Genomic DNA, 17707 nt, shown 5'->3' on the forward strand with positions numbered 1-17707 from the left:
CATACAGCATGTCTGCATATGTACTGTGTATCTTCAAAACTTACTTCCCCCAGAGTTTCTTAATGCCTCTGTGAGTCTTCCTGTTCTCTGGTGAGACAGGGGACTGTTGTCCGGAGTCCACTCCAGAGGACAGAGGGGACTGGTCTGAAAGGACGCTCTCCTCCGGCTTCTCCGGAGGCCCTGCCAGAGAAAAACACAACAGGAATGTTGATGACATGAGAGGGAATCTGGAAAATCCAGAAGAAAACGTGAACCTCTCCTGCTCAAAGTTCAAGCACCCTTTGGGATAAAAACAACTGCTCTACACTGGTATCACATGATGCTGATGTGTCATGCCATTACATGCAGCTGCAGCAGTTACTAAGAGTGATACACACTGGGGTTAAGATGCAGTACCCACCAACATCATAGAGGTCATGTTTTCCAGGAGATCCTGAGGCAGAGGAGGTTAGTGAAGTGAGAAGAAAACAAGCAGAAAGAAATCAGAAGCTGTGTTAGTCACACCCCCTTTATCTCCAGAATAAATGTTGTATACATGTTAAATATGTAAAGCAGCAACATGCAAATCCACAAGCCTTGGGCAGTTGCAAAACTGGGCCAGAAACTCAGACAAGATTAAGTCTGCTTGTTTACATAAGACTGATATTTACTCTACATGCAGTGGGAGGTGTGGTTGGCTCTTTGTCAGCCTTGAAGCTTGCATGAGAAGTCACCTGAGCTGAAAGGATGACCTAAAGAGCAATGAGAGCATCCCACACTCAGGGGGAACTGGGCTTGATTTTTTTTTTAAGCATCCATGGAGTGAGACTCTTAATCTGCAACATCCTGAAACAGCATCTTCAAAACCCCAACCAGAGGACAGGAGGATAATTTCCCTCCTTGAGGAGTTTAACAAAGGTGTTGCTAACTCAGGCAATGGAAGCTTTAATTCTGTTGCCACCTTATTACATACTGTTTGATGTGGAGGTTTTATTTTTCTCCTGTTTACTTTGAGCACTTGCTTGACTTGCTCCTTCTCAGCGACACCCTGCTTCAGACTGTCAGTGAGAGCGAGCTGGGTGACGCAGCGAGAGCAAAGGGAGGAGGTGTCAGGTTGCATCCTTGTTTATTTACTGTGGGATGTCTACACAAGTTGAACTGCACACATCCTTAAGCTTGCATTTGTTGCCCTCTCACAGCTCTCTGATTACCCTCATGCTTTAAGCTCTTGGCTCTGCGTTGGCAGATACATGGGTGGCTGTGTGCTTATATGCCTATTAGCTTTAAGAGTGTGTTACTTTCAGTGAATGCTGACGTGAAAGAGCCGAGAATTACCTTCGACAGCTCTCTGAGTCATGAAGGAGTCCCAATAATCCTGGCTTTAAAGGTCCCTGATCCTCGGTGAAAACACTTCACCCTGAATGCTCACCCCTGATATTTGACTGTGACTGGGACAATCTGGTTTTGTTCAGGAGGTAACTGATGTGAATTCTGCTTATCAGAAGAGTTTGAATGACTCAGAGCAACAACAGTAGCCGTATTGAGAAGAGTGTATTTGCGGTGTTGACATTTGAATTTCTGTTTGAGCATACAGTACCTAAAGCCGGAGCACTGGCACTCCTGCAGCGAACTGCAGTCAGAACGCAAACAGAGAAAAGAGCAATCCGACAGCAAAGCAGACAGGAGGTGAGGAGAAAAGGAGGCAGGGCACAGAGAAGGAAGCAGACGGAGCAAAGTTAGTTGAAAAAGAGCAATTCAGTTTACTCTGTTAGTTGTTCCTACATTAAAGGATCTGTGCTTCATAATCACAAAACCAGCATTTAAAGGAAATCTTGCACTCATGATGAGAGGCTGATGCTGCTCTGATTGTCTGTGTGGCAAGCTACAGCCAGCAGCCTGTTATCTGAGCATAAAGGCTGGAGACAGCTACCCTGGCTGTCTGAACAAAATTTGCCTCCCAGAGCGACTTCTGGGAGAGTCACTACTCCTGTTCATGAAATCTGGCCACCCATAACACCACAACTTGTTGATTTCACACTTAGAAAAGATATAAGGTAATTATTGCGCTTTAGAAGTGCAGGCGGGGAGGGGGTTAATCTAGCCAGCTATAGGTTTTATTTTACAGTAAAGGCATGAGAGTGATATTGACACTGTGGCCTCTGCAAGACAGCGGATAAACATATTTCCCCAAATGTATGCAGAAGGTTTTGGTTTAATTAGCAAAAGTCTGAGGTCTTAGTCTTGTCAATATCAGTCTGGATAATCCACAAACCTCTCCGTCAACCCCTTTTATTACCAACTATTTTGAATTAAAAGTAAACAAAAAATACTGAGAATTACTTCTACACAGTGAGTGCAGAGAAAAGACATCAGACTTCGTCATAGTAAAATGATAATCAGGGACGTAGAAACTCACTCAGTCTGTAGCCCTGGTCGTGGCTGTGAACAGGAGAGAGCTGGACAGGAGATAAATACTCTCCGTCTCCATTCAGCTCAACCCTCAGCTCACTCTTCTTACTCCGTTTCCCCGGCAGAGTCTGGTACTTGCTCAGCTCCATGGGGGGATTCTGCAGAATGAAAGACAACAAAACAGCAATTCAGTCTAGCACCGCATTTCAAATAAAGTATTAAATCGTGTATAATGAAAAGTATGGTGCTGGGAGCCTACTAGCCAGCTATGAATTCTGCTTCTTTATGTGCTGTATGTATGAACTTTATCACATGTCCTCTCCATCTATATATATTTCATAAGATAACAGCAGGGTCATGGCTGATTTGCTCCTTCGCTCTGTTGCGTAACTGTTCCTTTGGACCAGGCATCAATGTCTTCCAGGGCTCCGAAGGAATAACAGGAGAAAGGCCAGCAGAAAGAAACAGCTGGGAGGCAGCCATGATGCCAAACACTACTGACAGCCTCTTCAGGTGGGTCTTGGCCCTTCATGAGTGTTTATGATTATGTTCTTTGATTGCATGTGGGAGCACAAGAATATGTGTGTGATTTATGAGTATGCAGTAAAACGCAGTGGTCACAAAGGAGAAAGGGAAAACTAAGCTGTGAACTGTGAGGTCAAAGGGCACGGAGGGCATTACATAATTTTCTGTGCAACACAGCACAAGCTCTCAAGAAAATATCAGATTTGACCTGTCTCCGGCTTTAAGGAGCTATTTACAAGTTTTGCAAATGCTGAACAGCCAGCATTAGCATTAGCAGCTGTTTACTTACCAGTCTTACCGAGAGAAAGAGCTACAGTCATTGTTGCTTTTACAAGACAAGAGGTTATACTTCAGGGCAGCCTGGATGCTACAGTGACTTCGGTATCAGAAAGTAATTAGAGAGTCCAACCGGGTCGGGGCTAGCTGGTTAGCATGCTAACTTAAGAAGAGAAGTGATAGAAGCATATGAGGAGTGTTGCCTTCCACCTGTGGAGACGGATCTTTGAGAGTAAAGGAATGAAGTTTGATGCTGAACTCACAATATTTCTTTTAGGCTGGTAAGTAAACAGCTGTTAATGCTGACGTTTGACGTTGCTGTGTAGCAATAGCAAAACTTACAAGTAGCTTCTTTAAATTCAGATATATTCAGCTTGAGGTGCTTTGGCTGGTGGTTCAAAATGCAATGCAACCAACTATCAAGTGAATAATTTTATATTTCAAAATGATGAGTGCATGGAAAAAACAAAGGCAAACTGTGTGCATCCTCGTGCAATCAAACCTTGAGTGCGCTTGTCCACATACAACAGAAATGTCCAACAAAGCTTTATAGGGTAGATATAAAATATATGGTACTTTGAATTTACAGACGACTTAAGTCAAATCCTGTGCTTGTGATGTAATGAACAGCAATGTGCAAATGTGCAGTGTGTGTTTTTGTTTATGAAGCAGCATGTTAGGTTGTGTGAAGTCATGCAGCAGATCAGTACCTCTGCCCCCACATCTGAATCACTTTCAGCTGGCTGGATCTCTACAGCCTATAGCCAACACAGAGGAAAGAACACGCACACGTACACACAACATACATACATACATACATACAACCCACAAACCCAGAGTTAGAAGGTTAGCAATCACACAATCAGATTAAAAGAACAATAATGTTTAGTTAGAAAGAATGGAGTTAATGTATGTTTTGAGTGGTTATTTAAAAAGCTGAAGCCATAATCAAACATAGTTTGATTATGTAGATAATCATGTTGTTAACAGTATTATCAAAGCCGATCAGTAGCAGGAAACAACAGAATAAAATGCATTAACAAACCTTTTGGAAGGATCCACTCTGCAACTCTTCAAGACTACTGGACAGCAACCTGTGCCGGTGCCTGGAAACAATCAAAAGACAAGCCATCATATCATTCATCATATTTAGTTGTGTGAAAATTTAATTTCAACCACCCCACAACACAAGTCAGTCGCACAAACACAGACAGCTTCTTCCTCACCATGATCCGTTTACGAAGCTTGTTTCTCCAGAGGACACCAGCGACGTGTCCACAGAGTTCTGCACACTGCAACAAATCACACAGAAGAGGCAAGTGTGACAGTGAGATGTGAGGTGAGTGTGAATGTGTGCATATGTGTGGTATGTGTTCATACCTTATGTCCAATTCCCTCTGGTATGGGGATGAAGATAACATAAGTGGAGAAGATCCTCTTGATGACAGCTGTGCAGAGAGAAAACACGGTTTTGCTTTTATCAGTTTTTGGAAACAAAACTGCTTAAAATTGTAGTTCTGAAAAAGGGGACGTAGTTTGTAATCTTACCTCGGACCTCAGGATATCAGAGTGTGCTTTGTGAGTGATGGCTCTGAGTTTTAAACTGCCAGTCAGCTCCTCTTCACTGCTCCCTGATTAGTACAAATATAGCAGCGCAATGTTATTACAATAAAAAGGAAGGAGAGGAGAGAACGGAAGAGATGGTACCTTGTTTCCTATGTTGTAGTCAAACCAAAACTCAGAGGATGAAATCATACCCTGTGTGAGAGCCATGACCTCCCTCATCTTTCTGTATTGGCCGAGCAGAATGGTCAACTCCTCTATACGACGATCCTGTTTAACAGCAGGACACATATATTTATAAATCAAGTAAAGAGATGGGATCAAAAAAGCTCTTAAACTGGATATTTAAAATTTTAAAAGTCCTATATTGTATAAAGTGAGATCTCCATGTCTTTTTTGATTATAAAGCAGGTCTAGGTTCTGTATTAATACTGTGAAAGTATCAAAGCCTCAGTTCACAGAGAAATGCACACAGCCTGTATTCAGAAACTGAGCCTTAAAATGAGCCATCAGGACATCTGTAACTTTGTGATGTCATAGCAAAAGGAGAGGCTCAGAGCCTCTCTTCTGATTGGCTGACTTTTGCTAGAGCCTATAAAGAGAAGCCTGAGAGAGGAGATGTAAAACTACCCCGAGATGTTTTTTTTTGTTCTTAAAATTACAAATATTTGTTCTTATCGATCTTAACACTTCAAATAAAAGAAAAAGTGTAAAATATGGGACATTTAGTTACAGAAGAAGTGGGAAATAAAACGGGTTTCATTTACCTTTTCATCATTAGAAGCTAACAGAGATTCCATCCCCACCTTCAGCCTCTGGTATTCCTGGTCTAATGAACAAAATCAAGGCATTAAAATGTTATTTATGACTCATAGTAACCTCCCGTCTAGTTAATTTAGGGCATCTGATAGGTGCTGGATGTGATGTTGGCAATGGACATGACAGCCTTGCTAATATGAATTACCAAGCAAAACAAATACACACTGACAGCGCGACTGCTCATGTAGCATCACCTGGGACAAACACTGCAGCTTTTTATGATGACAGAACAGGTGCTGTGAGCAGCAGTGGTGCTAATAACAACAGAAAAAAAAACAAAGTTTCTCTTCTCCATTCCTAAAATTTAGGAATAGAGAGATGAGGCTTTTTTTTGCCAGGAATACACAGCACAAACACACAAGCAAACCTGCGGTGAATTCAGTGTCCTTTCAAATACAGAAACATGTTTTAAAGGGGAACTCCACCAATTTAACACTTAAAAAAACATTTTAATACCACTAATCAATTTGTATAATGTCTTCTTGTGGTGATATCATCAGATATGATCACTTTTGACCGCTCTTTTCTTTTCGTCTTTGATTAGCTTTATATGGAGGTACAATACTAAATTGCTGGAGTAGCCCTTTAAATGATGTGGCCAGGCAAACCAACAGAGCTAGAATCACATGTCACTGATGTACAGAGAGGTTTATACGTGCTTATAAAGTGGCCACTGAGAGTCCTTGATTCTGATTGGTCGGGAGGTGTGGTAGTATGACAGAACACCTATGACACAGGTGATAGTTAGCAGTTTGTTAATTCTTCCAGTGTTAAAATATGGGTAAAGACAGTGTCAGTGAGTTGTAGCTAAAAAGTTTGGAGCTTGGATTCATACAACCAAAAAAGAAAGAGAGAAATGAAGTGTTTTAAGAGTGAGAAGGAAAGAGATGGAGATAGAGCGCTAACATGTCTGTGTTTGCGTAAAGAGAGAGGCAGCCAGTGTGTGTGTGTGTGTGTGTGTGTGAAAAACAGTTTCAACAATATTGTGTTACAGGATGCAGCACTATGTTCTCCAGACTGAGAGCAACCAAACTTTCAGTTTTATTCTTCTGAACCTCTCCGTTTTTGGCTCGGTGTTATAAATAAACTGTATTTTTTATGTTTTATTTAAAACAGTTAAGCAGGGCTGAAGAATTCATGGACATTTTGTCACAATGTGGCCAAATGCAATATCCAAATTGCAGCAGATGCAATTTTTTGGACAAAGATAAAATGTGTCACAACAACATACCATTATAAAAAAAGCATAAATCATACACATTACAAATCATATTCTCCAGACGTAAGGGAACGTGCGTCTGTACACATTTGGTACAAGTCCCAACTAATATTTATATCAGAATTTTTATAGTTTTTCAGTGAGAATGAAATGCAAAAATTGCCACCTCCACTAAAATTGCGACTCGTTACAATCGCAATATCTGACAAAATCATCGCAAAATAATTTTTTTTTGCATATCGTGCAGGCCTACAGTGAAGCACGATCAAAATTAGTTACATGCTGAAATAAATGGCATAATTTGATGCTTGTCATGTAGCATTTTGTTGGCAGGTGGCCAAGCTATAAGCAGAATAACACCCTCCATGTTTGCACTGTGCATTCCATGCTGCACCGACCGACACTCTCAGAGAAGCGATTTGGAAACCATGCCAGCCCGGAGATTTGAAAGGATGTAGAGTCTTCCTGCACTTTGGTTGGAACGTTTACGACGACCGACACAAACCGAAGCTCGGCTGTGGTCCAATCTAAAACCAAACACTCTGCCACCAGACACCTGGTTAAATCATTACTTAGCTAAAACATTCAAAGAGGCCTTTTTTTTTTTTTTTTTTTTTGAGATTTGAGCATAAATCCCATGACAAAACTTGACTCTGCACTGACATTACACATCATGACAAAAACACAAAAGTCAAGCTGTCAGGCAGCTGCAATGTCAGAGGAGTTTGGTTGGAAATCAGACCCGTTACATCAACGCACCGTGCCTTACATTTGTTTATCAGCTGCTTGATATACACCTCCTCTACAGCAGAGCGCAGCAGAGAGGCAAGAACAAGTCAAGGGTACAGCAGAGAAGAGAGGGACATGGTGAGAAGATGTTACAGTTATCAGAGTTGACAGACATGCATATCGCTGGCTCTCACGCGCTGACAGATGTGGATCTGATGTGACTGGCCAGACTGTCAGTTGTGTGTACCTCGCTCTGCGTTGTCATTGGCTGTGCCGTCTCTGGCCAGCAGTTGGGTGTGCAGGCACTCGATCTCAGCATCTTTGGAGGCCAGGAGCTGCTGCAGCTCTGAGATTTCTGCCTGCGGAGGAAGACAGAGGAGAAGTCGATAAACTGTGTCAGTCTTCCAGGTCACTGGATATCTGGGAGTTTGAGGCAACTGGGCTGGATGTGTTGTCTTAGAAACAAGAGTTTTTGATCAGGTCTATTCACAGAAGGGACAATATCACAGGTCACATGGAATGAGATATACATTGTTGTCAAATTACTGGCTTTATGATATTAGACAGCTTTGATAATGCAAGTGCATCTCTTGAAAGCTCAGACTAGAAAAAACAACCAGGCAGTGAACAAATCTACTGCGACTGAAAGCGGGGCTGGGTCCTTAATCACTATACTAGGCTCTCTGTGAACAGAGACAACATTTCAGAACCTGCAGCTGTAACTATCAAAATCTACCTCCAGGTTTTCGTTGCATTTGAAGCGTGTTTTGGTCTGAATCCTCACCCTGTTTTTAAGTACCACCTTCATGTTGCACTGGATTGGTGCAGAGATTTCAAACTGAGTCTGCCATTAATTGGCCTTACCCACATTACCTGCATAAACTACATCAGCACCAACCTGCAGTCAATCTAGACAAGGGATGGTAACATATAAATAGTGTTTTTTGGATAGAAAAGACAATTTGAAAGATGGAACAACCACACCTGACATGTACAATAATTTCTAGCATCAGTTCACATCTCTATTAACGTGGTGTTAATGCGTCTAAGGGCTTAGTCACACTTGTACCACTGTTTGAGAATTTGTTTTTCACCTCTACCATACAACTGATGAATTATACAAAACTAATTATGGTTTGGCCCTGGCTGTCCACCTGTATCAGGGAACACCCAGGTATCTCAGAGCCACAACGCCCCCAGTTCAGTTCCTGCCGGGCATCTTTTGTTTAATATCATACATATGCCCACTCGCTCTCCCCTTGTTTACTGTCTTGCTCTTCAAAATAAAATTCCAAGTTCACTCATATCAACATGATAGGGAACAAAGAACAACAGGTGTCGGTGAACAGGTGTGTGCACAGACTTCCAGAAGCTGCTTCACAATAAAAGTCTAAGAGCCAACAATAGAAGCAAAGTAAAGCAGAGAAGCAGACACACAATGCCAAAGAATAATACAAAGAGACTAGATGATTATGTGATTGTCATCAGCTAAAAATTGTGTTTGTTCTTCTTAAATCTAAATTTTGCACTGATTCTACAGAGCCTAGCACATGTTTGGTTTCTATGCTAGAAAGTCTGTGACACAACTTAAACATAAAGCAGCTTGAGGTGGGGGCTATCATTACCTTATCTGGGTTATATCCTTAGAAAAAAAAAAGTTGAAGGTAATGTAACCTCAAAAGAACCACGCAAACAACACACAGCTGATGCATACATGTCACAATCGTACAGATTTATATGATCCATGCAAACTCAGAGAAAGGGAGAGAGACAGCCAGAAGCAGACTACACTGATGCATGAACACACAAACCTCACTCTTGTGAAAATCAGGATATTTTACTGTCAAATTTTTCTCTCTAACTGTCTCCCGTTCCTTCCTACTTGAACATTTGTGATGTGCAACGAAAGTTCAGCCATCACAAGACCAACAAAAAGCAAAAACAAGGAGCTTCAGGAGGAGGAAGAAGGACGAGCTGCAAAATAAGGAAATTAGGAATAAGAGGAGGAAGTGGAGAAGTGTGAGTGCAAATGGAGAACACCGGGGCAGAAAAGTAAGAGGACAGAGGGAGGCAGAGTATGAGGAAAGGACTAATCAGAGGTAAGGAACACACAGAGAGAAGCAACCAGCAAGAGGAGCGGGAGGCAGAAGAGGAGGAAGAGGAGGAGGAGGAGGGAGAGAAGGCACCTGTGCGCTGCGCCAGCGCTCCTCCCAATGCTGCTTCTCCAGCTGTGTGTGCTCCACAGTCAGCTTGAGGCTGGACAGCTGGGTCATGAGCGACTGGTAACACACATGGAGAGAGTAAGAGATAGAGAGCTAGAGAGAGGAGAGAGAGAGAGAGACAGGAAGAGAGTAATGACAGGGTTGATTTAGAGATGTGAAAGAAAGAAAAGAAGAGCGGAAAAAAAAGTAAGGAGAGCAAGCCGCAGAGAGAGGTTAATAGAGAAGAAGAGAGGATACAGATAGTGAAGGAGGGAGAGGAAGAGAGGAGGAAGGAAGCACTGTAAGCACAGAGAAAGCAACAGCAGTTTGACCTCCTTCAAATTAACCAGTAACAAACAATGTGTTAGGAGAGAGAAATGAACCATGTAAACCCTGCTGGTACTTTGTTATAAAGTCAGGTTGTGCAACTAAACTTTATACTAACAATTATTTTAATTTCAGAATATAAAATTTTCTGACTGAATTTTGTCTATAAAATGATGAAACACCACGCACTTTATCAGGAACACCTGTACACCTGAAATCATGTGGCAGCAGCATGAAATAAAGTCCTGCAGATACAGGCCAGGAGTCAATTCATGTTCACATCAAGCATAAAGATGAGGTAAATATGTACGGGTGCAGGACTGTTGGTGCCAGATGCTTTGAGTGTTTCTCAAACTGCTGATTTCCTGGGATTTTCACACATAGACTCCAGAGTTTTAACTTTTTAAACAAAAAAAAACATCCAGTGAGCCGCAGCTCGGTGGATAGAAACAGCTTGTTGATGAGCACGGTCAGAGCAGAGTGGTTAGAGCGGTTGGAGGTGACAGAAAGGCTACAGTAAAGCATCTGAGAAAATGAACAACACGTCCAGCAGAAGACCACGTCAGGTTCCTCTCCTGTCACCAAGAACAGAAATCTGAGGCTGCAGTGGACACAGGTTCACCAAAACTGGACAGATGAAGACTGGAAAAACATAGCCTGATCTTCACTTCCTGGTGGGGGGATTGTTTTATTGGCTCCTTAATACCAATCGATCACTATCTGAATGCCTCAGTCTATCTGAGTATTGCTACTGACCATGTGCATCCTGTTATGGCCATGGTTTACCGTCTTCTAATATCTAATATAATAACTAATAATAATAATAATAATAATAATGCTCCATGTCACAAAGCAAAAGTCAACTGGTTTCATGATCATAACAGTGAGTTCAGTGAACTCCAGTGACCTCCCCAGCCTCCAGGTCTGAATCCACACCTCTGGGATGTGGTAGGACAGGAGATGAATGTGCAGCTGACAAATCTTAGAGGAAAGTTTCCAACATCTGGTGGAATCCATGACATGAAGAGCGGAGGTTGTTTTAGAGGCAGTATTAGCCTGGTGTTCCTGATAAAGTGCTCAGTGAGAGTGTAAAAACTGTGTCTTCGGAAGCTTAAAGAAGTGATGGAACAGCTAGATGAAGAATACATATGTAGAAGAGTTTTTATTAACCTTTAAATAGATTTAAAAGGACAATAAGGAGTTTGAGAGGTTAAATCACTTAGCATGAGACATAGGTTAATGTGAGGGAATGACAGTATGACAGTATTACAGTAAATCATTTTGCAGTCGTATCTGTATCGTGACAAAGTTGTACATCACTGCCTCACTAGATGTTTCTATAATTAGCCTCCTTATCACTCTCTGCTGTGAAAATGTGACATACGCCCTCATGTGTCGGCTGCTGGTTGTTAGTCATTAACGCTTTACTGGTGGTGAGTTAGTCGGTTAGGGGGTACTTTATACTTGCTACTTACCAATCCTCTAAACTCAAGCTTCGTCTTTCACTGAATTACTTTGAATATGAGGTTGTTTTTCTGCTTTTATACAGCTGCTCTGCCTTCACAACGATGTATTCAACAGTATTTGCCATGCACACGCCTGACTGTACATATATTAGAAATCGAGTTGCATGTTCACTTTGTTCAAGAGATTTGCTTTTTGCAGGAGGAGTCTATCTTATAAAAAAATCAGGTTTCTCTGATTCTCTATCCTGAACACTGAAACCAGGTTTGTTTTAGAAATGAGGTTGTGCAGAAATCTGACTGAACCCTGTTACTTAAAGTCTGAGAGTCTGAAGAAGCTCTGCACCACTTTCACGTCTGTGCATTAAATATGAAGCTGATTATCTTAGCTTAGCTTTGCAAAAAGAAACAGGGATGCTGCTAGTCTGGCAGTGCCTAAACATACTATTATTACCTGTACATTGTTTACACTGTGAAATATCCCGCTCAGTATTTGGCTCACAATTTAAAGAAAAAAAAAAAAATAGGACCTGTATCAAGATCCTTAAATGTTGCGTGGTTATGTTTTAAAAATATAATTGTTTTATGTTTATTTTATGGTTTACTTCCAATTACAAGCTTTAATGTAAGACAATAGTAAGCTCTTTACATATCCTGTCATATCTAAATACTAATAATTTGGTATTCTTACATGGTACATTATGATTCCCCCGTATCCAGGACCACTCGTGTCTTTTCTTATTTCTGATTTGTTTTATTTATTCATTATTTATTTTTCTGCATCTTGTACTTCATGAGCTATTCTGTATCATGTTTGGAATAATACAAACCTTAATTATAAATATATATATATGTATATATATATGTATATATATGTATGTATATATATATATGTATATATATGTATGTATGTATGTATATATATATATATATATATATATATATATATATATATATATATTATATGCCAACATATTATTCTCAAATAATGTTAACGATATGAACCTCTAATAATGGCTGTATCAATGCTGGTTATGATATAGTTACAGTACAGTGATTTGTAAACTTATATATAATGGGACCACATAAACCCTGCTGCTGTATTTATTTATCTATATGTACATTGCTTATTATCATTACTGTCACTTTTCTCTCTGGTCGCTGATACAAAGCGAAAATCTGTTTCTTAATCGACACACAACATATGACCTGTACTGTGTGTACCCAGTCCAGACTAAACGGACTAACTCTTTGGCTCATGTGCTACATGTACCTTGGTTGCTCTTAGTTTTCTCTCATATTGGCTCTTCTCTCCTTCCAGCTCGTCCACTTTGCTTTTCAGCTGCTTCACTTCTTGTAACAAATCCTGTAGAAAAACCAAAAACACAACACCTTTTACTTCATAGATCTTTTTTTTTTTTTTACAAAGCCAAACTTGTCTTTATAACTGAACTGTAAACAACCAGACATTTAGGAGGGAGGGAATTCAAACATCAGGTTCACATTCAGTGCAGTTATAAAGGTCTCCAGGGCTGAACAGTCCAGTGGTTAATATAGGAAACTTGATCCTCCTGAAACAGACACCACAGCGTGCAGTTATCAACAGCCAGGAAAAGGATGAACCCAGAACAGGACTGAAAGCCATCCAGGCTGCACATCTGGCAGCCGCTAATTACCACTGTCCAAGGAAACCCTGCATAGTCTTATGCATTATTATACAAACCGTTACATGACCCATCCACCTGGTCAGTGCAGGAGGAAACGGACAGTTGTAAACTTTGTTAGTAGAGGGAGGAACCACTGTCATGCAGGCAGACTACCTCAAATCACATAAAAACATTATGCCTGATCAAAAAAACCCAGGTTGCAAGGATTTATAAAGACAAAATCCAGATCAGGGCTGAAACACGTTTTTCCAAATGTTTCAAATAATTGAGGAGTTAGGCAGAGAATGGAGTCTCTGAGTTAATATATCTTTAGCATCCACTTGCAAACAATTACAGCAGGCTGAGCTGCATGTAGCTTCTACAGGTTAATTTCCTTACTCTGTGTTGTCATATTTTAAGCTTTAGCAACCTCAATAACTCCTCAAATGTATGGAAATATTTGGAAAACCGATCAAATCAATAATCTTCACATCTGCAAGAACGAGAGTACAGCGTGACCCCCAGCATCCTACAATGAACACACAGACACTCTGCAGACAATTCATAAAGAGGATGTTAGTTTGATTCCGTGGAAATTTCCAAATACCGGGTGGTGTGTGGACTGGTTAAAAGGGGAGAAGAGAAGAAGAGAAGAAATGATGGGGAAGGAAGGGAAGATGAGTTCATCCATCAAGTCTCCCTACGTGTACAGTCTGTCCTCCATTGTGCATCCAGGCGTCAGAGCCAGACAGGCTAAAGTCTGAGCCGGCTAACTCGAGCTGAGGGCGGTGGCCCCGGGCTTGGCTGCCTGTGGGCTCCCCCTGCTGGGCCTCCCTCTCCTCCAGGGCCCGTTTCTCCTGGATGCGAGTGCTGATCTCTGCCTGAAACCTGCACATCTGCTCCTGGAGCTCACTGATGAGATTTACCACGCACTGGCAGGGATGGAGCGATGGAGGGTGGTGGACAAATGAAAGGTAATGGAGGAGGTGAAATGGTGAGATGAGGAGAGGAAAAGAGGAATAAAAATGAAAGTCAGAGGAGAGGAGAGGAGAGGAGAGGAGAGGAGAGGAAAATCAGACATTAACTTATTTGTTAATCTCAGTCAGTATCTGGGCCTGTTCCCATATCTTGATGGCTGAAACCTCTGATCCTAAAAAAGTTCTTGATTAAGGTGAGAAAACATCAACAACACAAATGACACACGATCCATAACAAACCACTGAGCAACCCAAAGACTGGAATGGAGCCACTATGCCCAACAAATATACAGTTAAAAAGAGATTTATTCTTCTTCTTTACTGTATTCTCTGCAGCAGGCTGCCACAGACTCCTCAAAATGGCAAACAGACGGATTGTTGTGTTGTTTTAATCAATATCCTTCTTTCGAGGGACCATTACAGTGCCTCAAACCTCAATGTAATAGCCCCACTTTGAGCACCAGGCTTATTATGAAATACTTGAACTCCAGCCAAGTCTGGTCTCAGTAGAAACAGGGACATGATCCATAATTTAAACCCCACAGAGCAAGACAGGAAGAGAAGACAAGACAGCAGACAGACAGAAACAACAAGAGACACTCAGCTAAACAACACAGAAAACTTTTCTTTTCTTTGGTTTTTACACAAATTAAGGGAAGGTCACATCTCGGGGGCTTGTGAAATCTTTTTGAAACAAATGAAACAAATGCAGGGTCATCAATTTCTTGTTCCTGAAAATGTGTTTAAGCAATTCAAATGGTAAAAAACTGCACTTATGCAGCACTTTTCTACATTAGCAGACAAAGTGCTTTACAATTTGCCTCTCATTCACACGCTGAGCCGCCAAGTAAGGCTCTGGTCTGCCCACCAGGAGCAACTCGGGGTTCAGTGTCTTGCCCACGGACACTTTGAAATGTGGACAGGAAGAGCCGGGGAGAGAACTGCCAACCATGTGATTAGTGGCCCTGGTCTTCCTCCTGAGCCGCAGCTGCCCCCAATTCAAGGTGTTCATCACACACAAGTGAGTTTGGTGGATCTCTGAGGTGAAAGTGTTTGGCCCCCAGGAATCCTCAGAATGGATGCCTGCCATTCCTCAAGCCCACCAGAGCCTTGCAGCTGTTACTAACCAGACAAACACACACACAAACACACGCACACACTCTCTTTGCTGTCAAATATGTTGACCAGTGTCAGTCTCCAGCGTAACGTAACCAAAGCCAAACACCACTGCTGTGCATAGGATATGTTGGGTTTGGGTGTGTATGCCTGCCTATTAGATACACACAGTATCTTATTACTACACCAACTAGGCGTCAACCTGTCAATGTTAAAACAGCTCTGTTAGACACCAGAGTGGCACGTCTGATACGGAGACCTAGGTTGTGGAGCCTCCGGCTCAGACAAGCAACCTTGTGATCCCTGATCCTGAGCCTGAAAATGAAATTTGAGGAAATTAATGAGAGCAGCTCTTTCTTCTCTGAACAAACCGGCACGGAAGAGCCCCTGTGCCTGACATGTGACTCTGAATATACTTAATGTTTGCCTCAGTCTGTGATTAGAGAGAATAGGATCTCCACTTGTCCTGACAGAAATGTCTCAACAACTACTGGATGGATTTCCATGACAGTTTCTGCAGACATTCATGGTCCCCAGAGGATAAAACCTTCATGCATCCTCCAGCATCACCCACAAGGTTCACATTAGCTATTGGATGGATTATGGCCATGAAATACGGTAAAGACATTCAGGATGAATTCTAATAACTTTGGTGATCCCTTAACATTTATTTGGTTAAATTTGTCTGATAATAAAATGCAGAGAACCAGCAAACTGAAACTAATATCATTCAAAAGTATAACAAAGAGCAGACAGCAAAGAAATGTGAGTTTCATCTAAAATCACAGCTTGTATCGTTGCTTAAAATTAACACCTGTATTCTGCTTTGTTTTCATTTGCAGCTTCTCAGTTTCTGGCCATTACAGTAAAGGGACAGATGTTCCAGGGGCAGGGTTAATTTCTGCTGTAGGACTCCATTTAAGTTGAAATGAAAGTTCTTTACACAGTCAGTTGTTTGGTTGTTTGTTCACCATGGCTGCATTCATGCTAAACCAGCTAAATTTGTGTCTTCTTGCCATTTGGTTCAACATCATCTTGCTGAAACATGTAACCAGTGGGATAAATGGCTAAGTCTTCCTTAGATTCTCCCCCGAGCAGTGCGGTTAGATTGGTTTCTGAACCACGTCATCAGAGAGATGTACTCGCAGGCATGGGGTACAAATGACCCATAATGACAGAGAGCTTATGAGGAGATCGACATTAAAAGTGCTTTTGTGCCTAAAACTGCATGAATTGCAAAAGTAATGAGTGTAAAATGAAGAGGAAACTCAAGAAGGAAACTGCCTGTTCAGCTCAGAGAGGAGTGATCCAGTGATCTGATCAGAGCTGTGGATGGTTTTTATAATGAAACTGCAGAATTAACACTGTGTTGCGTTTCACTGCAGCCATGTTCAGTTTTAGCTTTAATGTAGCACATGTAGTGTAGGTCTATGTCCGGTGTCTAGTGTATTTTGAGTAAAGATCCGAACTTTCATACATGCTAATGTTAGGAATGTAGGATAACCCACCAGTGCTCTAACACACAGTGCACTTTGAAGTTCAACCTGTGCTGTCAGTTGATGTTTCTGAACACACTTTGTGTATAGCCTCCTCAGCATTATCGGTGCTACTATCGGTGCCGTTTCTCATGTTTGAGATTTCAGGCGCCCTGACTCTCGGTATTCATTAAACGGTTTAGATAATCTGGCTAACCTGCCTCTTTACAACTTGTTTTATTGTCTGAACCCCTGTTTTAGACTTTGTTGTCCATGTTTCCAGACCAAAACAATGAATATGAGTCAGAATATTTCATCATTGATCCCTTGGAACCAACGCCCAACAGTAATGAGTGCTTACTTGCACCAAAGAAGCTGCTCGAATTGATAAACTGTTTGATCTTACTCATTGCCATTTACTTTATGTTCAAAATGTGACTTTTTACTTCTGAAACTGCCAAGACCATTTCCTGTTTTGTTATTGTTTCAACATCAGCTTTGCACAGGAGGCAAAAAATGTTAACCAAAAAGTCAGATCACACTTTGGTTTTGCACAGAGGCAGACACTGCTGATAGTTACGTCCTGCAGGGTTTTGTAGTGTGAACATCCTGCATGTTCACTTTGTGTGCTCGCCTTGCAGGACAGAAAACAATATCGCCACAGCAGCGTTCACGTTCTGTCATTTTTCATCTTTTAGTCTGTCTGTCACTGCCTCTCGTCTTGTTCCCTCTGTTCCCTTTTCTCCGACCTGTGCCCTCTCTCCTGTCAAGCCCTCTCCTCACCATCTCTCCCTGTCTGTCTACGTCCTCTGATGCTTATCACACTCCATCCACGTGCGTGTACAGAAAATGGGCATCTGCGCGTCAATAATGCTGTATCATGTTTGCTCAATGAAAGCACAGCCCTGGGTGCTGGATGCCTTGTTATATATAACACACACACACACACACACACACACACACACACACACACACACACACAC

The 17707-nt window shown here is 41.6% G+C and overlaps 1 protein-coding gene across 9 annotated transcripts in view; it reads right to left on the reverse strand.

The window, feature by feature from the left end:
• The window catches only part of ppfibp2b (PPFIA binding protein 2b), a 78299-nt gene that overhangs the window by 10130 nt on the left and 50462 nt on the right, over window positions 1–17707 (reverse strand). For 5 of the 9 annotated variants that reach the window (XR_011694644.1, XM_071506456.1, XM_071506463.1 and 2 more), the window contains exons 7-19: window positions 13861–14088; window positions 12784–12876; window positions 7767–7878; window positions 5520–5581; window positions 4947–5022; window positions 4738–4820; window positions 4570–4637; window positions 4416–4481; window positions 4235–4295; window positions 3900–3947; window positions 2396–2546; window positions 401–433; window positions 45–180 (exon numbers count right to left, since the gene is read on the reverse strand). Coding sequence is in view for 8 of the 9 variants with exons in the window: in XM_071506456.1 (XP_071362557.1) it covers window positions 45–180; window positions 401–433; window positions 2396–2546; window positions 3900–3947; window positions 4235–4295; window positions 4416–4481; window positions 4570–4637; window positions 4738–4820; window positions 4947–5022; window positions 5520–5581; window positions 7767–7878; window positions 12784–12876; window positions 13861–14088 (1217 nt within the window). In the remaining variant the exon portion in view is untranslated. The remainder of the gene's footprint in view (window positions 1–44; window positions 181–400; window positions 434–2395; window positions 2547–3899; window positions 3948–4234; window positions 4296–4415; window positions 4482–4569; window positions 4638–4737; window positions 4821–4946; window positions 5023–5519; window positions 5582–7766; window positions 7879–12783; window positions 12877–13860; window positions 14089–17707) is intronic. The other 4 variants (XM_071506497.1, XM_071506489.1, XM_071506509.1 and 1 more) reach the window with 2 other exon arrangements.

Source organism: Trachinotus anak, unplaced genomic scaffold (assembly GCF_046630095.1).
Source record: "Trachinotus anak isolate AG129_WGS33_773 ecotype Australia unplaced genomic scaffold, CSIRO_AGI_Tana_v1 ptg000002l, whole genome shotgun sequence".
Taxonomy (NCBI): domain Eukaryota; kingdom Metazoa; phylum Chordata; class Actinopteri; order Carangiformes; family Carangidae; genus Trachinotus; species Trachinotus anak.